Below are 25,184 nucleotides of genomic sequence, written 5' to 3' on the forward strand. Positions count from 1 at the left end.
CTCCTGTGTTTCTCCTACCCAGAGTTCTCCTGGATTCTTAGTCCCACCTATCTTGCTTCCCTATTGGCCAACAGTGCTTTATTGACATAGGACCTCCCCATCAAGTCCTGGTCCTCTCTGTCTCTTAAAGTCTTTCTACAGCCACATTCCTGGTGTCTCCTGGGCCTTGGGATTACATTGTGAATGTACCAGTTGGGGCTGGGCACACTATGGTCACTTATTCTCTGCATTTTGACCAGTTGTAAAGACAACCAAGAGCTAAACACACAAAGCTAAAAGGATTCAGTAGGGTGTGTGTGTGTAACAATACTTATAGAAGAAGATGTCAGTCATGAACTTGATAGGCAGTGTGAGTGGGGGTGGGACATAGGAGGAGTTAGAGGGGGAAGAGAGAGGGGTAGATATGAAATTCTAAAAAACCATTTAAAGAGAGAAGTTATGGCAATCAGTACTCTAGTTACTGCCCAGCTGTGTGCCTCTTGTAGTGCATTTAATAAACCTTTCTTAAGAAAGAAAGAAAGAAAGAAAGAAAGAAAGAAAGAAAGAAAGAAAGAAAGAGAGAAAGAAAGAAGGGGTCACATCAGGGACACAGCTTGGCCCAAACTAAAGTGACCAGGAGCATGTTTATTGATCCCAGTTTCCCATTCTGTGAAGACATTGCCCACATTGCCCAGAAGCATATTTAAATATCATTAGTTTGAGAATGAGTGGTCATGGTGACCAAGGACTGTGTTTACACAGGACATCAGCAGAATGAGGAACATAGATAATATAAGACAGGCGGGACAGCCGTATCTAGAATGGTGGGACCAGACTGAATTCTAAGGTTGTCGGGATTGGAATATATTCGTGCATATAATTTACAAATCCATTTATGTTTCATGTGTGTCTTATTCATGGTAGCTTGATGCAAGAATTTTAACTTTCCTTTGTCTCACCTCCATTCACAGGAGGCCAGGCACAGGGTTTTCCGTGGGTGATGTATCAGGCTGGTGTTCAGTGAGTTCAGATTCTGGGTTTGTGTTTTGGATCAGAGATGCTCACTGCATAACATGAACATGTCTTTAAAGAACAAGCCTACATTGTACTTTAAAAATGGATTCATGTGTTTATTTTATGTCTGTGTGTACGCTCCTGAGTGTGGCTACACCATGTGCATATAGCACCTACAGAGGTCAGTAGAGGGTGTTAGATCCCTTAGAACTGGGGTTACAGGGCTGGAGAGATGGCTCAGCCGTTAAAGGCTAGGCTCACAACTAAAAATATAAGAACTGGGGTTACAGGTGGTTGTGAGTTCCCAATCATGGGTGCCGGGAACCAAACTCAGGCTCTCTGCAGGAGCTATGGACGATTAACTGTCTCTTCAGTCCCTACATTGTGCTTTTTAAAAGAAAGAAGCATCTGGTACTGTACATAGACTATTATACCATTTTTATACCACTCACAAACAAGAGGCTGCTCATTTTCATGGAAATGAAGTCCTTTGGTGATTTCAACATTGCACACCAGGAGGCGACTCCAGGTGTAAACAGTGTGCTTCACTCCGTCCACGGAGATGTCACAGACAGAGTGAGTGTGTGTATATCCCAGGCAGAGTCACTTTGAGAGAAGAAAGATGACTGCCAGGGAGTTAGCACACCAGCGATCGCCTTGTTGCCAGCACACATCTTATGACAGGCAGTCCAAGAGGCGTTAGCAAATGCCCATAGCTCTGCTCTCTCCTCCAGTTCCATCAAGACAATGGGGAAATGTAAACTGAGAAAGAGCACTGGTAGACTAAGAGAGAGAGAAGGCAAGGCCAGCAAATTCTTCAGCTGTGCCCCGAGCTAAGAGCCAGTCTGGGGGTGGGGGGTGGGGGTGTGTGTGTCCCACACTTAGGTTCTCAGGTGTAAGCAACAGAGGCAGGTATGAGGGCCAGAGGGCAAGAGCGGTGCAGCACTCAGGAGGCCGAGGCGAGGCTGAAGCAATCCAGGGTCTGTTGACAGATCAATGGCCAAATAAAACTTGCTGTGTGCACGTAGCAGGTTATGGAGCCCTTAAAGAGAAGAGAGTTCTGACACATGCTGTGGTTCAGGTGGGGCTTGTGGACACTGCGCTGAGTGAAATAAGCCAGACCCGCAATGACAAACTCTGAGGGATTCTGTCTCAGGTTCCAGGAGGGATCAGATTCCCCGCATCAGAATGGTGGCTTTGGGGGCTTGTGGGTTTGAGGAATCCAAGGTGTTTGCTAAAACAGAGCTTCAGAAGCACTGAAAAGCACTCTGGAGACCTTGGATTTGGACTCAACAATGCATATTACTGTTAATGAGCTCAGGTGTTTTTGTTTGTTCGTTTGGTTGGTTGGTTGGTTTTTTTGAGAGAGGTCCTTTCTACATAGTCCTGGTTGTCCTGGAACCCTCTCTGTAGACCAGGCTGGTCTCGAACTCACAGAGATCTGCCTGCCTCTGCCTCCCGAGTGCTGGGATTAAAGGCGTTCGCCACCAACGCCCGGCTGAGCTAAGGTTTTTTTTTTTTTTAAGTTTTATTTATTTTATGTATATGATACTTATCTGCATGTACATCTGCAGGCCACAAGTGAGCATCAGACCTCATTATAGATGGTTGTGAGCCACCATGTGGTTGCTGGGAATTGAACTCAGGACCTCTGGAAGAGCAGACAGTGCTCTTAACCTCTGAGCCATCTCTCCAGCCCCCTGAGCTAAGGTTTTTTTTTTTTTTTAGATTTATTTATTTATTTATTTATTTATTTAACACACAGTATTCTGCCTGCATGTATGTCTGCAGGCCCGAAGAGGGCACCAGGTCTCATCATAGATGGTTGTGAGCCACCATGTGGTTGCTGGGAATTGAACTCAGGACCTTTGGAAGAGCAGTCAGTGCTCTTAACCTCTGAGCCATCTCTCCAGCCCCGAGCTAAGGTTTTTAATTTTAGTTTTTTAAATGAAGAATCTTTTTTAGGTTTATTTACTTGTATCATTTTGTTTTATTTATATTATTTTATGTGTCTTAGTGTTTCTCCTGTGTGTGTGTCTCTGCACCAAGTGTGTGCTTGGTGTCTGCAGAGGTTAGAAGAATGTTGTGGAATAATCTTTTTGTACACTGTGAAGATGTGTCTTTGCTAAGGCACCTTCTGGTTGGTTTAATAAAGAATTGAATGGCCAATAGCTAGGCAGGAGAGGGTAGGCAGGATTTCCAGGGAGAGAGCGGCAGAGGAGAAGGAGGAATCTAGGAGTTCAGATTACACCAGTGAGATACCAGGGAGACACTGAAGAGGTTGGACATAGGGTACAGAGTAGAGGTAACCAAGCCACTTGGCAGAATGTAGATTAATAAAAGCAGGTTATAAGAGCTAGTCGGGGACTAGAGAGATGGCTCAGAGGTTAAGAGCACGGGCTGCTTTTCTAGAGGTCCTGAGTTCAATTCCCAGCAACCGTATGGTGGTTTACAACCATCCATAATGAGATATGGTGCCCTCTTCTGGTGTGCAGACATACATGGAGGCAGGATGTTGTATACACAATAAATAAAATCTTTAAAAAAGCCCTCATGATAAAAAAAATAAAGAGCTAGTGGGACAATCCTAAGCTAATGGCCAAGCTTCCATAGTTAATAAGTCTCTGTGCTTTTTATTGTGAGGTGACAGTCTTAAAGGAAAGTCAAGCTACAGAAGAGAGTGCTGGATCCCCTGGAACTGGAGTTATGGATGGCTCTGAGCCACCATGTGAGAGTGGGGAACTGTACACAGGCCTTGTGCTTCTGCTGTGCCACTCTGCTGGCCAACACAGGCCTTCTGCTAGAACAAGTGCTCATAACCACTGAGTCAACTTGCCAGCCCGAGTTCTGTTTTTAAAAAGGTTTAAGATGGTACATATTGTGTTTTGTGCTTTTCCCCCAACCAAGACAGATAAGTTTTACTTTCAAAAAAAAAAAAGAGACCAAGACTTCCTGTGTGCTGTCTTTTATGCCTTCCCCCGTAACGCCCCCTAGCCATGCCCAAAAGTGGGCCTGGCTAGTGACGTAGTTCACCTCACCGCCTACGTAGTTCACCGCCTGCGTACGTACATATACGTCTTTACATCCGGCTGTATACGTCTTTAGTCATGCCTAAAGTGGGTGTGGTTAGCGGTGTGGTAAACGACCCTTTTATTACCTCATCTGTATGCGCCTCTAGTAAGTCACATGGTTAATGGCGGCATACAGGCTTTCTCCTACAGATAAGTAAATAGAATCAGTGAGTAATGCTAGAGTCCACATGTACTCTCAGGAGATAACAGGGTTTGGAGACTGCAAGTCATACTCTTCCGGTTTCCTCAGAGGAAAACTAAGCAATCAGAAGGTTGAATGCAAGCAATTATGGACTTCTAGATCATACAAGGGTCTCGCAAATATGCAGATGTGAGGAGTTCCCCACATATTATCAAGGACAAAAAGCACATTTGTCAACATGGCTAGTGTGTCTGCTTCCATTTATGTAAAAGCAGAAAAGCGTGTGACGGTTTGACCGAGAATGTCCCCCTTAGGCTCGTGTGTTTGAATGCTTGGTCTCTGGTTGACAGTGTTGTTTGGGTTGGGTGTTTTGGAACCTTTATGAGAGACATGGCCTTGCTAGAGGAAGCATGTTTCTGGTGTGGACTTTTGCGTTTTAGGGGTTTCTTGTTTGTTTGAGACAAGGTCTCAATACATATCCTGGGCTGTCCTGAAACTCACTATGTAGATCAGGCTAGACTCGAATTCATAGGGATCTGTCTGCCTCTGCCTCCTAAGCGCTGGGATTGAAGGCGTGCACCTACCTGGCTTGGGGTGGGATTTTGAGAGTTCATGGCCTCTGCCCACTCCAGTTCACTTTCTGCTTTGTGCTTTGTGGTTGAGAATATGCACTCTCAACTTCCTGCTGCAGCTGCCATGCCCGCTGCCTGCCATGCCCACTGCCTGCCATGCTGTGCCTCTCTTCTGTGATGGGCTCTTATCCCAAACAAATTCTTTCTTCCATCAGTTGCTTTTGGTGATGATGCTTTATCACAACCACAGAAAGGTTACGCATGCATGTGCATGCATGCATGCATGCGTGTGTGTGTGTGTGTGTGTGTGTGTGTGTGTGTGTGTGTGTGTGTGTGTTAGGAATACATTTAGAAGGTAGGAAAAATACACCTGACACCTGAACAGGACTTCAGCTAGAGAGGTGTCCCAACATTTGTTACATGGCTAAAGGAGCGTGGCACTTTCAAGTCTCAGTAAAAACAACACTAGTTGAATGTTTATCATCACGCATATCTTACGTTTTTACATCAAAGGGCTAAACTGGACCAATGGGGGTGGAGGGATTGTTACCGGGGCACACTCAAGTATGTAAGTACTTAGGGAGATGGACGCTGCAGCAGCTGAGAGACACATTAGATCAATGGTTCTCAACCTGTGCCTCAGGAATTCCTGCACATCAGATATTTCCATAACGATTCATAACAGTAGCAAAATTACAGATACAAAGTAGCAACAAAATAATTTTACGGTTGGGGGGTCACCATGACAGGAGGAACTGTATTAAAGGGTCACAGTGTTAGGAAGGTTGAGAACTGCATGAGACAGGCTTAGAGAAGAATCAGTGAAGCCAGGCATGGTGGCACAGCCTGGAATCCCAGCACTTGGGAGGTAGACACAGGTCATCCTTGGCTACTTAGTAAATCTGAGGCCAGCCTGGGACACACGAGATCCTGTCTTAGGACAAAACAGAGGTCTACAAGACAGAACCTAGCGGCATCCAGCAATGCAAGGGGACAAAGCAAGTCAATTTATGAGTTGGGAGTTGCTCAGTTTCAAAAGAGATCAATAGCATGGGTAAGAAAGGGAGTTAGTTACAAAGGACAGAATAGATATGGCATCGGTTGCCCTCAGCGTGGGGGACTCTGGATACTTTTAATATTCTGATGAAAGGGTCCACCTTCTGCCAGATGTAAGGATGCATGCTGTTAACCTCAGGACTCGAGGCAGAGGAAGAGGGTCTCAAGTTCGAGGCCAGCCTGAGATATATAACTAAGTCCTCTCTCAAAGACTGACAACAACAAGGAAGCTGCTCCCAGAATGCACCTGCTCAAGAGGGAAACGCGCGCGCGCGCGCACACACACACACACACACACACACACACACACACACACACACACACACGAGGCCATGAGCTCCAGCTTGGGCCTTCCCTGAATAGTTTGAGGAAAGGATTGAAGACCAACATTTCTATAGTAGAAAGTTTATTTCCATCCATAAAATATATCACTAAACAGATGAAAAAGGTACGTATTATTTTAAAACATAGATTTTAAAAAATCATATTTAGCTTCTCCCTTAGCAAAAAATGGGTCTTATTTTGTTTTGTCTCATGTATTTACAAGAATATACTATATTTCAGATGCATGGTTTCCTCCTCAAGCCAGCCTGGGAGGCCTCCCGATGTAGGCGGGCTCGCCAATAAATTTCATTACTGGCTCTTCCTGCCTGTTCGAGGGGTGGTTTGATTTTAGAGAAGTCACTTTGGAAATGAGAGTAATGGCAGACAGCATCTAGAGACGAGCCCAGCAAAGCAGCAGCCGGCAGGCCACTTCCTCTGAGGCGAGGCTAATCTTGGCTCTGCAATCTACAGCCTGTCGAGGGTGGCGGGGGACAAAGGCCTCCTCACTAACTTCTTTCTCTATGAATCTTCACCTGGGCCTGTGGCGATGGCGGCTCCGAGCCTGCCTCTCTGCTGACAGGCTGCCTGTTTTGGTAGATAGAAGGATGTTCTGGAACGTTGTCCCCCAAGTTCTGATACATCTGGAAAAGGGGAGAGGCAGCAAGGGTGATGATCTGAGCAAGACTCACCTGTTCGCCTAAAGGCAAAGTACTCAGATAAGCCACCTTTATACAGACCATTTAAAACTGTGGACTTAGGGGCTAAAGAGATGGCTCAGCGGTTAAGCGTGTTGGCTGTTCTTGCAGAGGACCTGAGTTTGGTTCCCAGAACCCACACAGTAGCTCATAACTGCCTATAACTCCAGGTCCAGGGAGTTTAACATCACCTTCTGTTTTCTGAGGGTCCTCATACACATTAATACACATAATAAAAAATAAATCTGAAAAAAGAGAATTATGAATTTGGATAGTTTCCTCAGCTTTTTTTTTTTTTAGATTTATTTATTATGAATACAACATCCTGCCTCCATGTATGTCTGCATGCCAGAAGAGGGCGCCAGATCTCATTACGGATGGTTGTGAGCCACCATGTGGTTGCTGGGAATTGAACTCAGGACCTCTGGAAGAGTAATCAGTGCTCTTAACCTCTAAGCCATCTCTCCAGCCCCCTCAGCTTTTTAAAATGCTTTATTTACTTTTATTTGCACATACAAGTGTGTGCCAGCTTGTTGGTATATGCACCACATGAGTACAATGCCTGCTGAGGCCAGAAGAGGGTGTTGGATCCCCTGGAACTGGAGTTATAGGTGATTGTGAGTCACCAGGAAGGTACTGGGAAGTGAACCCTGTTGCAAGAACAAGTGTTCTTAACCATTGAACCATCTCTCCAGCACCTTCCATGGTTTTTGTCTTTTCTTAAATAACAGCCACTCAGTTTTAATAAAAAGTAGGGAAAGGGCAGATGAATCGTCCTTTATAGAACTACAATCCTGACCCCACAAGATGTCCACGTTGAAGGGTAAAGTAGCAAGCACTACATAAGATGTAAGTGATGGAGGTAGGATCTGACCCTGAGAGCTCAAGGCTCCATCCTTGGCTCATCGCTGGACCAGTTCTCTCTCTAGTGCTGCTAGGAGGAGGAGTAAGAGAGTGAGGTAATCCCAAGATCCTGTTGCTGGAGGATCAGCTAGCTTTGTAACCCATTTTACAGATGGGAACACTGAAGCTGAAAAAAAGAGATTCTCCATCATCAATGAGGATTAGTCAGCAGAGCTGGAATGGGTCCTCACAGCATCAGACCAGAGACCTTCCCAGCTTCTGCACTCACCGACCCAGCCAGGAGGAGCCCATGCTCCAGCTTCACGCTGAGTTAGAAAAGGCCAGTGGTTTCTGGAGGAGTTAAGTTTCATTTACTTGTCTAGTCCTTTGTACTGGACCCTTAAGAGCCCCACACCTCCCAGACAGGGTTTCTCTGTGTAGTTTTAGCTGGCCTCAAACTCACAGAGATCTGCCTGCATCTGCCTCCCGAGTGCTGGGATTAAAGATGTGAGCCACCACCACCCAGCTCCTTAAGAGCTATTAACTTATTATTATTATTTATTTTATTTTATTTTTTTTTTGGTTTTTCGAGACAGGGTTTCTCTGTGGCTTTGGAGGCTGTCCTGGCACTAGCTCTTGTAGACCAGGCTGGCCTCGAACTCACAGAGATCCGCCTGCCTCTGCCTCCCAAGTGCTGGGATTAAAGGCGTGCGCCACCAACGCCCGTCTTAAGAGCTATTAACTTATTAATCAGTTGGGTGAAATCACAGTGGTCCCCCAAAACCACATTAAAAAGTAGGCGGTGGTGACGCATGCCTTTAATCTCAGCACTTGGGAGGCGGAGGCAGGCAGATCTCTGTGAGTTCTAGGCCAGCCTGGTCTAGAGAGTGAGTTCTAGGACAGCCAGGACTACACTGAGAAAGTCTTTAAAAACCAACTGCGCACAACTGTGAAAGGGTAATCAAGACAAACTGAAGACTCAGGTGAGAGTCAGTCTGCCACAACTGGATCTGATGAGAGTCAGTCTGCCACAGCTGGATCTGAGGACATGATGCCCCCACTGTCACTCACACATCTCCTTCTTGGGGGTGGTTATTATCATCAAGCCCACATCTCTACATACCGCTTCCTCTGCCTCTGCCAGCTGACATCCTAAGAATGACGTCAGATTAGGGAAGGATGGCCGCTTTCTTGAGTCAAAAGCCCAGCAGGACTGCATTACAAAGTATCTGTAAGAGCAAGACAGAAGGCCGCAGTGAGGAGGAGAGAATGGACGCAAATAGACTGTCACCCTCCGCCCACACCCAGGGCAGCTTCCATCTGAGGCATTAGCTTTCGGCAGCCTGTGCACGATGCACGGGCTTTGTGGAAAGCCCGTATCAGAATGTGTGTGATGGGAGCACTGCATGATGCCTGAGGTGGAGTCAAACCTTGCAAGCAAAGGAGTTAAGCCCTGGAGTACTGCCTGTTAGGACAGCAAAGTTACCTGAAGCGAAAGGCAAAGTTCTTCTCTGCTTGTCTTGTTTGTTTGTTTATAGCCTTGCTATTAGGACAGGCTAGCCTACTGCCCCAAGCCTCCTCTCCAAAGTGCTGGGATTATAGGCAAGCATCCCCTTGCCCTTCCCGTTTCTTCTTCCTCCTTTCTCTTGAAACTTTTTATTGATTGAGTGATTTTTTTTTCAAGACAGGGTTTCACTGTTTTGAAACTCTTGCTGTTCTTGAACTCACTAGCTAGACCAGACTGGCTTCAACTCAGAGATCCTCCTGCCTCTGCCTCCCAATGCTGGGATGTTGTGGAATATTTCTTACACTGTGTAAATATGTGTCACTGCAGAGGAACCTTGGGGTGACTGTCCAGGCAGCCAGATGTCTCTGTCATTTCTATAGCTTTGGAAACTGCTTTCTCTGTATTCCCTGTTCACTCAGGTAATATTTTATCCTTCTTGAGTCTCTGTTGGGGATTGAAGATTAGATAGTTTTACAGTTTTTCTTGCTATCAAATTCAGAAAAAAACTTAAAGAGATGTAACATTTATAAGGTTGAGAAACATAAAAACTTAAGTTATTTATCTAAAAAGATGTTTTAAGGTCTAAAAAGATATTTTAGGATGGCAATGTAAATTATGACAAAAATGGTTTAGGTATAAAACTTTAGACTAAGATAGGATAGATAATGAAGCATTTTCTCTAAATTTGGACTGGACGTTGTGAATGTGATTCTTTTTTTTTTTTAAGGTTTATTTATTATGCGTAGTGTTCTGTCTGCATGTATCCCCTCAGGCCAGAAGAAGGCACCAGATTTCATTTCAGATGGTTGTGAGCCATCATGTGGTTGCTTGGAATTGAACTCAGGACCTCTGGAGGACCAGTTAGTGTTCTTAACCACTGAATCATCTCTCTAGGCCGTGAATGTAATTCTTACCTAGTAATTGTTCCTATTGTATATAGGTTTACCATATTAGAGTTAAACCCTTTCTTTTTTATTTAGATAAAAGGGGGAAATGTGGAATATTCCTTTACATTGTGTGAAGATGTGTCACTGTGATGGGCAGGAGGTATGGGCAGGACTCTGGACAGAGAGAACTCTGGGAAGAAGGCGGAGTCAACAGCTGGATGGATTGGAAGCAGGAAGGGGAGTACAGAATAAAGGCAACTGAGCCACATAAGAGAACACTGATTAAAAAATATGGGTCAGTTTAAGTTACAAGATCTAGTTAGGAGCAAGCTAAGCTAAGGCTGAGCTTTCATAATTAATAATTAGTCCCCATGTCATTTTTTTGTCAGCTGGTACAAAAAGAAAAGTCTGCCTGCATGGGATTAAAGACATGTGCCACTGCACCCAGCTTTCTCTGTTTTTGGTGATCAAGGGCTGGAGAGATGGCTCAGAGGTTAAGAGCACAGGCTGCTTTTCTAGAGGTCCTGAGTTCAATTCCCAGCAACCACATGGTGGCTCACAACCATCTTTAACTGTAGTCTCACGGGATCCAATGTACATGCCAACAAAACACCCAAACACATAAATAAATATGTCTTAAAAAAATAAGAAGAAACCTAAGCAATGTAATAGGAAAGTGATTTTTAGTTGGGTGTGGTAGTATATGTCTTTGGAGACCAAGGCAGGAAGATCTCTGAGTTTAAAGCCAGCCTGGTTTACAGAGTGAATTCCAGGATAGTAACACAGAGAAACCATCTCAGAAAACCAAAAACAAACAAAGCAAGCAATCAATTTTCTGTCATGCATTTGGAAGATTTACAGCACACAGTAAATGTCCTGCTACCAAACCCCAGTCTGACTGTACTTACATCTCTTCTGTAGCATAGAATGGCTGGTCCATTTTAAATCCACTCTGAATCAGTTTATAGAAGTTAGCATCAACGGGAATGCCAGGGTAAGGGTTCACACCTGAGAAAAACACAAGCTCAGTGGGGCCACACAAACATTGGTTTTCCATGTTTTGTTGCTGTCGTTTATATATTCTGTTGGCAAACAGGCAAAGAGAATTCCTCAGTGTCCTCGACTGAGGGCTGCAAGCAGACCCAGAACTCCCAAGGCCTCTGCATCAGTCATAGTTAAAGGCAGATAGCAGCATGTCAACAACTCACAAACAGTGACAACAGAAGGCCAGAAGCAAGGCCAGGAGCCACTGGAGCGACTGGGTGGTCTCACCTACCTTCTGACTTGGATGACAGAAGGGTGGGGGAGGGGTGCAGAGGGAGCAGGAGACACAAAGCCAGAGCCCAGGGAGACCTGCCATGTGCATACACACCCAGTGAGAATATCTCCCAGAGAAGGATTCCGTAGGACCAGACGTCACTCTTGATTGTGTAGATGCCTTCAAATAAGCTCTCGGGAGCCATCCACTTCACGGGTAGCCGCGCCTGCGGGGTCAATCACAAGAGAGGATGGTGAAGTTCCCATGCGCAGACTCACGGATTTTTAAGTTTTTGTTTTTAGCTTTATGTGCATGGGTGGTTTGTCCGCATAGATTTAAGCGCACCACATGCATGCAGTGCCAGAGGAGGCCACAAGGGGGTGTCAGGTCCCTCTGGAACTGAAGTTCTAGTGGTTCTCAACCTTCCTAACGCTGCTACCCTTTAATACAGTTCCTCACGTTGTGGTGACCCCCAACCATAAAATTGTCTTCATTGCTACTTCATAACTGTATTTTTGCTACCGTTATTAATTGTGATGTAAATATTTGATGTGCCACCCTCCTAGCAAAGCACACTTCTTTGAAAGTCATCTTGGACACAGGCTTCTGAATTGGCAAGTCTAATAGTAACGACTTCCCATGAAGGAAAGGCTAGCTCATCATTTGCTGGGAGATAAGCAAGTTCGAGCCAATGAGCATAATTCTTTACCAGAGCGTTTCTCAGGAAGTATCATCCTTGAGGATGTGGCGCAGGCCTTGGGTTGTCACATCCAGAAATAACATGAGACTGCTCTGTGGCTTCCAGCAGCATGTAGGGGGGCGGGGGAGGGGGGGAGCTTGCCTTAGTCTGTGCAGTCTTCCATTTGAATCGAGACCCAGTGACCAGCTCCTGGGGCACAGGGTTTTGCTCTGAGTGGGTCTCAGGAACCCTTAGTGCCTGTGTAACCAGCCAGGCAAAAGCAGACTCCCAGAAAGAAATCCTCTTTTAAGTTCTATGTAAATGGAGTCACGGAACAAGTCAAGTGGGCCAGCCTGGGTGACCTGACTCAGTAATAGAAGGTTCTGGATGGAATTCACCTTCCCGCATGAGAACATATGGGGTGGAAGCCACATAGCCACACAGAGCAGTCAGCATTTCATAACTGCAGCTATAATCACCGTGAGCCGATTTTAAGCCATCGGAGATGGGATTTAACTTGAGTTTTCACACTGTGGGGCATTTACCCTCAGTAAAGGGCTTTGGCACTGGTGTCACTGATTTCCGGGATCCTACAGGAGATATGTTTGCCACTGCAGTGAGTGACATAGACTCAGACTCTACGTGCTCATAGCCACACATGCACTTAGTAACCACAGGCAAGCTGCTTCTCTCTGCCTTAATTTCCTCTTCACAGAGTGGGCACTTTCAGAACTTGTGAAACGCCCAAGAGACTGTTGAGCATGGAGGAGGAACTGGACCAGCCCTGGCTGCTTTTATTTCACAGAATAGCAATGATAATACTGGGAGAATCCCCCAGCACCAAGTGAATAAACAAGAAGCAGCATAGGCACTTAAACCCAGGTGTAATTCCTTCCCCATTCTGAGGCTCGAGCCAAAGCCGCTCACAAGCCTGGTAGGAGCGCTATGCAGAGTGACACCTGGCCCCCTGACTGTTCTTTTCATTTTCTGCCTGCATGTATGCCTGCATGCTGGAAGAGGACATGAGATTCCACTATAGATGGTTGTGAGGCACCATGTGGTGGCTGGGAATTGAACCCGGGTCCTCTGGAAGAGTAGCTGCCGGTGCTCTTAACCTCTGAGCCATCTCTCCAGCCCCTCATTCTTTCTTTCTTTAAAAATTTCAGCTGGGTGCACGCCTTTAATCCCAACACTTGGGAGGCAGAGGCAGGAGGATCTCTGTGAGTTCGAGGCCAGCCTGGTCTACAGAGTGAGTGCCAGGACAGCCTCCAAAACAATACAGAGAAACCCTGTCTCAAAAGACCAAAAAAAAAAAAAAAAATCATGCCATGGGGCTGTAGAGATGGCTCAGTGGTTAAGAGCACTGGCTGCTCTTCCAGAGGATTTGGGTTCAATCCCCAGCACCCAAATGGCAGCTCACATCTGTCTGTAAATCCAGTTCTAGGGGATCTCATACCTTCACACCAATGCACATAAAATGAATTTAAATAATTTATTTAAAAAAATTATGCCAGGCGGTGGTGGTGCCTTTATTCCCAGTACTCAGGAGGCAGAAACAAGTGGATCTCTGAGTTCAAAGCCAGCCTGGTCTACACAGCGAGTTCTAGGACAGCCCAGGGCTACACAGAGAAACTGTCTTGAAAAAATGTTTTTAATTGTGTGTTAATTTATTCATGTGCATGAAGTGGGAATTGGGGGAGGGTGCCTGCGACAGTACACAGGTGAAGGTTAGAGGTCAACTTATAGGATTCTGTTTTTTTCCTCCATGTGGGTCTGGGGGATAGAACTCAGATCCTCAGGCTTACCTACAAGTGCTTTTACCTGCTGAGCCATCTCATCCATCCATCCATCCATCCATCCACCCATCCATCCACACACCCACTATCTACCTATCTATCATCTATCTACCTACTGTCTGTCTTTCATCTATCTACCTGCATACTACTTATCTTTCTACTATCTATCTATCTATCTATCTATCTGTTCTTCCTTTATTCTCTCTCTTTTTTTTTTTTTTTTTTTTTTTTTGGTTTTTCGAGACAGGGTTTCTCTGTGGCTTTGGAGGTTGTCCTGGAACTCGCTAGGTAGTCCAGGCTGGTCTCGAACTCACAGAGATCCGCCTGCCTCTGCCTCCCGAGTGCTGGGATTAAAGGCGTGCGCCACCAACGCCCGGCCCTTTATTCTCTTCTTAAACATTTATTTTACTTCATCATACTTTAAATTTATTTTAAACTATGTGTGGGTATGTCCACATGAGTGTAGTTATTGGAGGAGGCCTGAGGCACTGGATTCCCTAGAGATAGAGTTACAGATGACTGAGTTTCCTGACATGGGTGCTGGCAATCAAACTTGGGTCCAGTGGAAAAGCAGTATTTTTTTCCTGTTTCTTTTTCAAGACATGGTGTCTCTGTATAGCCTTGGATATACTGGAACTCACTCTGTAGACCAGACTGGCCTTGAACTCAGAGATCTACCCACCTCTGCCTCCTGAGTGCTGGGATTAAAGGTGTGTGCTACCACCACCTGTCCCTTCCTTCCTTCCTTCCTTCCTTCCTTCCTTCCTTCCTTCCTTCCTTCCTTCCTTCCTTCCTTCCTTTCTTTTTGTTGTTGTTTTGTTTTTTGAGACAGGGCTTCTCTGTGTAGCTTTGAAGGTAGTTCTGGAACTCACTCTGTAGACCAGGCTGGTCTCGAACTCAGAGATCCGCCTGCTTCTGCCTCCCAAGTGCTGGGACTAAAGGTGTGTGCCACCATTGCCTGGCTGTCCCTTTCTTTTTTAACAATCGTGTTTTAGATCTTCCTGAATTAACAAATAGTATCAGGATAACAAATATTAATAGTTAACTACAGTGCCTTTAAACTTTATAGTTAATATCTGTGTGCTCCTGTTCTGAAAAAAAAAAGAAGCCTGTTGCACATGTTAGCTTCTGTCATGATCAGAAACATAACTCAACAGCCACTTTATAGCTAAGGAAACTGAAACAGGTCCAAGTAAGGACATTTTTGGTTGTTTTTTTTTTTACATGAAGACCACAAGCCTAATGGATCTATTCTGAGTGGCCAGCCCAGGAAGAGACTGTGGCTCAGTTACTCAGCTCTTATTAAGCACAGAACAACCTTTTCAGCCTAAATAAGCAAAGCCTGGGAGGTGTTTTTTTCTCTGTGTTGCCATAAATCAAAAGCTCATTGCAGCGAGTGCAGATGTTTCCTGTACGTGTGGCAAAAAGCAAACGGCTCACATTGCCCCTGACGACGTAGCTGGAGTCACTCAGGATGTCTCGGGCCAGTCCAAAGTCACAGATCTTCACCACCTTCCCGTGGGTGACCAGCACATTCCTGGCTGCCAGGTCTCTGTGAACACACTAGGAGAAAGAAGCTAGAATGAAAATGCCTGTGACTTACGCCTTTAGAGAGTGACAGCTCTCGGGTTTCAGGTTCACAATAGTGACAGAGGACAGTGGGTGGGCTGACACACACTTGAACACAGCGGCTGACTCCTCAGTTACCTTCCCTGAAGTCCTTCCTTTGAGTCTCTACAGAGCATCCTTGGAGCTATCAGCAAAAGCAGTGCCCACAGCTGCCTTCTGTGAGCCCCAAAGAAGCTTCTAGCAGCTGCCTTCTTGTGCATGAGTGTAAGAACAGTCTCTTCTAGATAAAGACATGGCCTTAGGAAGGCAACAGGCCTGATGGTGCATACCCATAATCCTAGGACTTGGGAGGCTGAGGCAGGAGGATTTCCAAGTTTGAGACCAGCGTGGGCTACACAGAGAGATCTTGTCTCTGAATAAATAAATGAACACACTAATATTAAAGAAAGTATTCAGGCTGGGCGTTGGTGGCGCACGCCTTTAATCCCAGCACTCGGGAGGCAGAGGCAGGTGGATCACTGTGAGTTCAAGACCAGCCTGGTCTACCGAACGAGTTCCAGGACAGCCTCCAAAGCCACAGGGAAACCCTGTCTCGAAAAACCAAAAAAAAAAAAAAAAAAAAAAAAAGAAAGTATTCAGAAGAAATGAATTTTGATGGCCAAAGGGATGATGGCTCAGTGGGAAGAAGCATTTACCATGTAAACCTGAGGACCTGTGTTCCACCCCTGATCCCACAGGGAGAGGAGGAAATGAACTCCCCAAGTTGTCCTCTGACCATAGCACACACGCTCTAACTAAAAGTTATTTTTAAAGGGGGAGGACTGGAGAGAGGGCTCAGAGGTTAAGAGCAAGTACGGCTCTTGCAGAGGACCTGAGTTCAGTTCCAAGCACCCACATCAGACAGCTCACAGCCTCCTGTAACTCCGACTCCAAGGAGACCTGACACCTTCTCTGGCCTCCATGGACACTACTCTCATGTATACGTGTGCACACACTCACGCACACATACACACACACATACACACACACATACACACACACACACACACACACACACACACACACACACGGGGCAGGGGCAAGATTCAGGGAGGTTTCTGAAAGTAGAACTACAAGTCTCTGAAGGGGAATGAACTCTTTGAAAGAAGATGCTGGAGAGAGCATGGCGCCCACAGGAGTCCGGTTGCTCCCTTCAACCTTTAAAAGGACAAAACCCACACAAATGAAAATGCCTGTGCTGTCACCCCTCCTGCTCACCTTCTCCAAGACCGTTTTGTTGTTTGTTTGTTTGTTTGTTTTGCTTGTTTCATTTTATTCTGTTTTGTTTTGATGTGGCAACTTCTTGTAGTCTGCCCCAACATGCCCTCCTGGCTACCTGCCCCACCCATCTTATCCATACCTGTCCTGGGAAAGACCCAGCAAGATGCCCGCCCTGCCTGGACTCCCTCCCGCCCTTCCCTCTGACTCCATCTGAGGTTCTCTTGCTCTCTCTCCTGTTCCTCATTCCTTTCTCCACCACAGCTCTTCAGCCCATTCTTTTCCATGCCTCCACATCCTCCTTCAAGAAAGTTCCATCCAACCTAGGGATGCCACTGCCACCACTCAAGTCTCAATTTTCAACCCAAAGGCTACTTTTGTCCTTCAGACAGGCATGCCCAGCATCTCCTTCCCTGGGCTGTCCCACATCATGAGCTTCTGCAGATCTGCGATTAACTTTGTCCAAACGTTTTCCTCCAGACCCACACTCCCTAACCATCCCATGTTCCTGCCCTGACTGCTGCATGAGCCCCCACCTGAAGCCTTTTCTTCCGGGTCCCTCACTGGCCAGATCTGTCACTCATGTTCCAGGTTAACTTCAGGGACAAAATTTTTCATAGGACACTGATCTGATTTGTATGTGTGCTTGCTTGCCTTTCCCCTATCAACATAAAATCTGTGGGACCAGAAGTCACAACCTCACTGTGTCTCTGCTCCAACAGTGTCAGCACAGAGCCAAACAAATGTCTAATGGAACCATGCAGCAGGAAGGACACAATGCCGGGCACGACTCAGAGAGGAAGTCCTGCAGTAGAAACGAATGGGTCTAAAAATTGGTCATTCTTCAAAGGATAATGCTGGAACACGCCTAAGAGTGAAAAGAAAAGGGAAGCCAGTGCCCTTGACCAAATACAGATTCTCTTCAATTTGCTTTTGGGCTACCCCTTCTCACAGGCCCACTGAAAGTAGAGAATATGAAAAGAAAAAAAAAGTGCCATTGGCCATTGTAGCTCAGCAACATGGGGTACTGCTGATACCCCTCACGGTCACAAGGACTGGCCATAGTCTCTGCCACTGCCCAGCATCACGAGAGAAGACTGGAATGCACACACTAGCCCAGGGAAAGCATAAATCCAAAATTCCAAGTACTGGTCCCATTGAATATACAGCTTTTGCACCATCTTAAAGCTGAAGGTTTCAAGTGGAGCCACAGAAGGAGAGGACCGTGTTAGCTTTACAGCTAGCAAACTGTGACAGGTCACCAAGGCAGCTCTCCACTTTTTTGGGGGGGTCTCGAGACAGGGTTTCTCTGTGGCTTTGGAGCCTGTCCTGGAACTAGCTCTTGTAGACCAGGCTGGTCTCGAACTCACAGGGGTCCTTCTCACACCAGCTGCCATGTTGGACGGACAAAGGGCCCAAGTTAACGCAGTTAACTTGTTAAACAGCAATAAAAGACTCTTTGCTTTTGCATCAGAACGGGTCTCTTGGTGATTTTGGGGTTCAGAATCTGGGCAAACAATGATTGTATATAATAACGTGTTATTTTTTTTATTCTACCAGTTCTGTTCCTTTAGGGAACTCTAATTAATATACTATCCCTCTGGATTACACACATCTATCCTTATGGAGAAACTTGTAAGATGCCACAACCTAGCCCTTCTCCGCTTTCCAATATTTTATGTAGCACACACACAGGTAAACATTTGTATGCTTCTTCACCTGCTAATGTGTTTCTTAGCACTGAACTTCAGCAGACAGAAAGCTCTGAGGCTTGGCTGTGATAGAGGTTTGTCACTACAAGGAAGACAGTGATGAAAGAAAAGACCCAGAGAACAGCGTTGATGGCTGACAATGTGACATGGCAGGGAACAGTAGGTGGAGAAACAGTGACATGAGCCAACACTGGAGGGTGACCATGGTGCAGTGCTAGTGAACATGGGAACTAGCAACTGTGGAGACAAATGCTCTACAGTGCTGATGCTAGCCTGGGCTACACACATTTGGGTTAGCTGCCAGGGAGGCACAACTGGCCAACTTTGGGCCCACATTCCTCCCTTGAATGCAGGCACTCTGTGCAGGGCACAGCCTGAATTCCTGTTTCAGCAGGGATGATGACACTGTGCTTCTTTCAATGGGGCTTTTCAGGGACTTCCTATGAACTTCCCTGGACGGCCCACAGGACTTTGGCTCTAACAAGGGGCTCTGGTCTTTACCCTGCAGCCAGTACATTGTAGATGTGGAAGTTCAGGGGCAGGAGGACAGACATTAAGGGAAGGATGTTAAAAGAAATAAGTGGGGCACTCCTTTAATCCCAGCACTTGGGAGGCAGGGGCAGATCTCTGTGAGTTCGAGGCCAGCCTGGTTTACAGAGTGAGTTCGAGGTCAGTCTCCAAAGCCATACAGAGAAACCCTGTCTCAAAAACAAACAAACAAACAAGAAAAAAAAACAACAAAAAAGATAAGCATATCTCTTTTTCACAGCGGTATGCACACGTCCTTTTCTATAGTTCTCTTTTTACACTTATTTTAGTTTTCTCTTTAAAGGGTCCTTACCGACTTAAACTCCAGGAATTCCATGCCTTTGGCCACTTGATACGCAAAGCAAAGAAGGTCTTCAAATGTCAGCACATTCAAATCTTCTTCTTCTTCCAGCCTCTTTTGGTTTTCATATTCAATCTCATCTGTAAAATATATCCACTCTTCACTCTTCCCCCCAAACACTAGGTCCGCCTTCTCAGACTTCTGTGAGAAATAGCCAAGGAGATGGGCAGTGTGTGGAAGTGAGGAAATATAAGAGGCCTTTAGCAAGCCGGGAGCTGGTGGAGCACGCCTTTAATCCAGCACTCGGGAGGCAGAGGCAGGCGGATCTCTGTGAGTTTGAGGCCAGCCTGGTCTATAGAGCCAGTTCCAGGACAGCCTCCAAAACAATACAGAGAAACCCTGTCTCGAAAAACAAAAACGAAACAAAAATAAATAAGTAAAAATAGAGACCTTTAGCTCCATCTGCCCTCCTGTATGAGGCTCAACAGACCAAAACAAACCTCATTACCCACACAAAAGGTCCATTATACAAAAAGAAAGCATTATTTGACATTTGGAAAACCAAAGTAACTGCCAAACCTCCCCCAAAGGCCAGGTTCCTGGGCACCCGGGATGCAGTTGCTTTTTCTCTTGGGTCAGCGGATCCAATCGGAAGGGCAGAGGAATACTGCAGTGGTTCTTTATTACCTGTATAAGTGTTCCCCAATAAACACCCATTTATCATTTATCTTGGTCTAGTGAAATCATTAACCTTGCCTTCATAGCTCTACATGGCCCTGGCTGACCTTGAACTCACACACAGCCTATTGCTCTACTTCCTGATTAAAATTGTGCACTGCCTTTCCTGTTCTACTCTTCACGTCTATACTTTTTTCAGTCATTTTCCTCTCTGTAAACCAGCCTCTTCTGAGCCCACTTGAACACTATTCTGCTTTCTGGAATGAAGCACTACTCAACTTCCAAGGGGCTGGAGAGATGGCTCCGTGGTTAAGATTACTGGCTGTCCTTGCAGAGAACCCAGGCTTGGTTCCCAGCATCCATGTGTTGGTTCACAACCATCTGTAACTCTAGGTTCAGGGAATGTGACATCCTCTCCTGGCCTCCACAGGTATCAGGCACACACATGCTACACATACATATGTGAAGGAAAACACTCATAAAATAACAAATGAATTTAAAAATATCCTAACTCTTAACCAATAGTATCAGGAGCGGGGTCTTTGTAAAATGCTTAGGTTGTGAGAACGAGACCAGGGAAAGAGGAGGATGGTGAAGACGGCTCATCAGCTAAAGGTGTCCCCATGAGGCTGAAGACCCAGTTCAGTCCCTGGAACAACCCACACGGTTCCCATAAGCTGCTTTCTCTCTCTCTCTCTCTCTCTCTCTCTCTCTCTCTCTCTCTCTCTCTCTCTCTCTCACACACACACACACACACACACACACAGACACATACAGACACACACACACACACACACACACACACACTGCAAGTTTTAAAAAGTATTTTTAAAACGCTGTATGATACTCTTGGATTCATTTCAATTGCTACCAATGACAATAAATGATTACCTTCAGAATGAATCGAATTTCCGTTGAACCCTGAGATATGATCCAAGGCCGGGTGCATCTGAACTTCTCGTGAACCATGCACACTATTAAAAATAAATTTGTTTGTTATTTACATTGTTCTTTTGGGGCAGACACTTTTTTTTTTTTTTTTTTTTTTTAGAAAAAGTACAGTTCATCAGAAGAACAGATTCCAGTTCCAAATGGACTTGTAAGTGGAAAGCACATTGCCGGCCTGTCAGTGGTACCCTGTGTACATTAAGAACATCTGTGTACTGGGATTTGTGGGCCCAACCTGGATACAAGGGTTCACTCGGTCACTGTTGCACTTAAAACAGAAACCGGGGTGGTAAATGATTTGCTGTATCCCGAAGTTTACAGAGAAAGGAGCAGTGTTCCGGCTGGTCTTAAACACAAACCATTTTCCCCAAGTTCAGAGCTTACAAATGAAGTGCTGTACTATCTCTTTAAAGAAGTTTGCTTGCTCTCTGGGTTTCTGCTGTGCTAGGGACATAGCTGGGGCCTGGTGTGCCTTGCATATACCTGCTTTGCGTCAAAGGTGCACGACCCCCCAGCTCAGCATCCTCCTCTTTTTTTTTTTTTTTTTTTTTTTTGGTTTTTCAAGACAGAGTTTCTCTGTGGCTTTGGAAGCTGTCCTGGAACTCGCTCTGTAGACTAGGCTGTCCTCGAACTCACAGAGATCTGCCTGCCTCTGCCTCCTGAGTGCTGGGATTAAAGGCATGTGCCACCAACGCCTGCTCGGTGTAGCACCCTCCTCTTTTTAGGGTGGCTTCTATAAAGCAGCTCTCCTTCCTCTGTAAACAAAGGGCTACAACAGGCTCTTTTCAAGTACATCTGATAGATGCCTGCACCAGCGCAACTCCAGGTGTGGCTCAGCGTTTCCCAACATGTGAGTTCACCACAATTTATAACTTTCCATTGGGAAATGGCTCAGTGCTTCCAGCACACAGACATTCCAAATAAACTGCCAGGTTATTTAACACCCCAGCGACCAAAACGAAGCAAAGGGGCTAATTGCTGGTCACACGTATCTGTGTTGGGGTAGCTTCTCTGTTCAGAGTGTGCATGGCAGGCTGGGGGTGAGGCTCAGTGGTCGAGGATGTATTGAGCATGCATGGCACCCTGGGTTTGACCCCCTAGTTCTGCAACCTCCCCCACAGATAATATATAAATTACAAATCAACAAATAGATCAGGCGCAGTAACAGGTGAGCAGTAACAATGGTGGTCAAAGAGTACGATGCTGATAATAACTGTTTGTAAAGTCACTTAAGACCTAAGGATTATTTATTTCTGGGATTTCCTACGTCGTATTTTTGGGCAGTGGTTTCCGATGGGAAACTGAAACTTTACTAAATAAAAGAAGAGCTAATGGGGCAGAAGTCCACAACACAGGCTAACAACTGCCTGGGGTCACAGTGTCTACAATGTTTGCCAGAGGTTGTGTGTGTGTGTGTGTGTGTGTGTGTGTGTGTGTGTGTGTGTGTAGTGGTCATTGCATATCTCTGTCCCATGAGTAGATACATGTGCCTCTTACCTGGAATTTGAATGTGACTGGAAAGTGGGGTAAAAACTGAAATTATGCTCCTTGAAAATCTCTGTCCATGTCCTGTGGAACTTTTCTCTTTTACTTCTCAGATAGTTGAGGAGATCGCCATAGCAACAATACTCAAAAATCAAGTACACGGGCCCTGCAAGAGTTAAATTTTAGTTACAGGTAGGCAAGCCCCAGATCATGCTTCCAGAATCTCATGTAGCATGACAATGTCTGTGACTTTTCAGCGCTCACCTTCCAGAAAGGGTTTTGTTTGCTTGGTTGGTTTTTTTCAAGACGGGGTCTCTCTGTGTAGCCTTGGCTGAGCTGGAACTTGCTCTATAGACCAAGTCAGCCTCAGCCTCAAACTTGCAGCGATCAACCTACCTCTGCCTGGTGAGTGCTGGGATTAAAGGCGTTTGCCACCACACCCTACCTGGAAGAATGAGCCCATTTCTTAGATTTTACATTCTATCTCAGTTTTGGGCTCAAATGTCTGAGTGTTATAGCTCTGAGCACATGACTTCACCATCTCCAATGGGGGTGTGTTGTGAGCTCTGAAACTAATTTCACTACTGCATTTAGGCCATCCTGACAGCGTAGGAAGGAGCTCAGATACCACAGGGTGCAGGGTGGAGGCTGTTCTTTAGGAGGTTAGAATTCTGTGATAGAGTAGCTGCAAAAGAGGACCGTGTGTGCTCTACAGAGTGGTCAATGTCTAATCCACTTGAACTGGGGCTGAAGAAAGAGTGAAAATGGGAACAAAGGCCGGGCGGTGGTGGCACATGCCTTTTATCCCAGAAGCAGATCTCTGAGTTGGAGGCCAGCCTGGTCTACAGTGCTAGTTCCAGGCCAGTCAGGGCAGTTACACAGAAAAGCCCTATCTCAGAGAAGGGGAGAGAGAGGAAGGGGGGAATGAGGGAGAGAGAGAGAGAGAGAGAGAGAGAGAGAGAGAGAGAGAGAGAGAGAGAGAGAGAGAGAGAGAGAATACAGGCTTCTCTACCTCCAGGAGCTGCAGCTTAGAACAGGTGTTCTGTGTTCGTACATTACCTGACAGCATGCACGCTCCCAGGTGTTCTATCTGCATACATTACCTGACAGCATGCACGCTCCCAGGTGTTCTGCCTGCATACATTACCTGACAGTGTGCATGCTCCCAGCAGATTCACAATGTTGTCATGGTGTCCCAGCTGAGTCATCATTTTGAGCTCCGACATGAGTGCCTCTTTTTCACAGCTGTCAGCTTTTTCTGTTAATGGGGGGGGGGAGCAGAAACAATGCTGACCTCCAGTACCTGGATGGTGCTTTATAAATCAAAATTTTTCCCAGTTCAGAGATCACAATTTACATAAATTCAAAACTATAAGAGAAAAACTGACACAGAAATAAGGCATGACTTTTGATGGTAATGCCCTATGTTTTATGACAGAATTTAAAGACATGAGTTATAAATGTTGACTATATGAATATATTCTTTGCTATTACCTTCCTTGAGACAGGGTCTCAACTCTGTTCTCAAAGTCACCATGTAGATTAGGTTAGTTCGAAACAGAGTCTCCTGAGACTTGCATACCTTTACCTCCTGAATGCTGGGATCAAAGTTTGCACTGCCATGTCCAGAAAGAATATACATTTCTACTAGATTTTCCCCAGCAAACAAAAACAACACCCATTCCCACCCCAGCTCTCAAGACAGGCAGACAACATGATTGCCCTAGTGGAGAAGCTGCTGGGTAACAAGGCCAGTAAGAGCTTCAGCAAGCACAGTTGTCTCTAACTTGAAGCTGGTCCTCTGATCTAGAAACTTCCATTAGCAAGTATGTCTGACAGGTAAAAGTTGGAAGAGACAACACATTTATACTCTGGTCAATGCAATCTCTCCAGGGAAGGGACGGAAACAGTGTGGCCACCTGTACTCACAACCTTGTTAGGAAGCAAGCACAAGAGTGTCACAGCTCTCCTGTCACTGAGGCCAGTGTAGCTGCTTGGGGGCATGGCGCCCCAGGGGCTAGCATCTTTCTTAGGAATCTCTACTCCAGGCTGCATGCACTCTTGGTTCTATGCAAGCACTGCTGACATATAAAGGGGACTTGATCATCTGGGGTTCTGGTGTCTGCAGAGGGGACGGTGGAACCACTTCCTAAAAAAGCTGGGGGATGACCATACAAGACAAAGGAAATACAACGAAAGAACTGTGAGGTTACACTAGGGGGACACAGAAGAGGCAGGGAGAGGGGTCCACTGGACCCTGAAGGAAGCCGAGTGAGTCTCCTACAGTGGGACTGGACATTGAAGCCCACTGCAGACTGAAGCAGCAGCTAGCCTGGTCTACAAGAGCTAGTTCCAGGACAGCCTCCAAAGCCACAGAGAAACCCTGTCTCGAAAAGAAAAAGAAAAGAAAAAAAAAGAATATACGTGTATAGGCCGGGTGTTGGTGGCGCACGCTTTTAATCCCAGCACTTGGGAGGTAGAGGCAGGAGGATCTTTGTGAGTTCGAGGCCAGCCTGGTCTACAGAGTGAGTTCCAGGACAGCCTCCAAAACCTTGTCTCTAAAAACAAAACAAAACAAAAAAACCAACCAAACAAACAAACAAAACAAAACAAAACAAAAACAAAAACCAACCAAACAAAAAAAGACAGAACAGCACAGGAAACACCACGTGCTGCTCTCAGAAGGCTCTGATGCAGCCAGTGAGACAAGAACTGGAGAGCCAAACAAACAACTGTGCTAGAACTCTGGAGAAGTCTATAGAGTGCTCTGTGGCTTACTGCAGAAAACCTGATTCTTCTTTTTTTAATGGTAGGATTAAACTCAGGGCTTCAAGCATGCTCAGTATGTGTTCTACTACCTAGCTACATCCACAGCCTCCAGGA

General features: G+C 45.8%; 1 protein-coding gene across 3 annotated transcripts in view; it reads right to left on the minus strand.

Moving 5' to 3' along the window:
- Positions 1–6,227: 6,227 nt before the first annotated feature.
- Positions 6,228–25,184, minus strand: part of Flt3 (fms related receptor tyrosine kinase 3) — a 79,022-nt gene continuing 60,065 nt past the window's right edge. For all 3 annotated transcript variants that reach the window (XM_040751381.1, XM_040751382.1, XM_040751383.1), the window contains 9 exons: positions 23,449–23,559; positions 22,314–22,467; positions 20,760–20,842; positions 19,203–19,330; positions 15,264–15,386; positions 11,463–11,574; positions 10,999–11,098; positions 8,820–8,925; positions 6,228–6,799 (listed from right to left, as the gene is read on the minus strand). In XM_040751381.1, the coding sequence (XP_040607315.1) occupies positions 6,665–6,799; positions 8,820–8,925; positions 10,999–11,098; positions 11,463–11,574; positions 15,264–15,386; positions 19,203–19,330; positions 20,760–20,842; positions 22,314–22,467; positions 23,449–23,559 (1,052 nt within the window). In that variant the 3' untranslated portion in view covers positions 6,228–6,664. The remainder of the gene's footprint in view (positions 6,800–8,819; positions 8,926–10,998; positions 11,099–11,462; positions 11,575–15,263; positions 15,387–19,202; positions 19,331–20,759; positions 20,843–22,313; positions 22,468–23,448; positions 23,560–25,184) is intronic.

This window comes from Mesocricetus auratus, unplaced genomic scaffold (genome assembly GCF_017639785.1).
Source record: "Mesocricetus auratus isolate SY011 unplaced genomic scaffold, BCM_Maur_2.0 Super-Scaffold_100008, whole genome shotgun sequence".
Taxonomy (NCBI): Eukaryota; Metazoa; Chordata; class Mammalia; order Rodentia; family Cricetidae; genus Mesocricetus; species Mesocricetus auratus.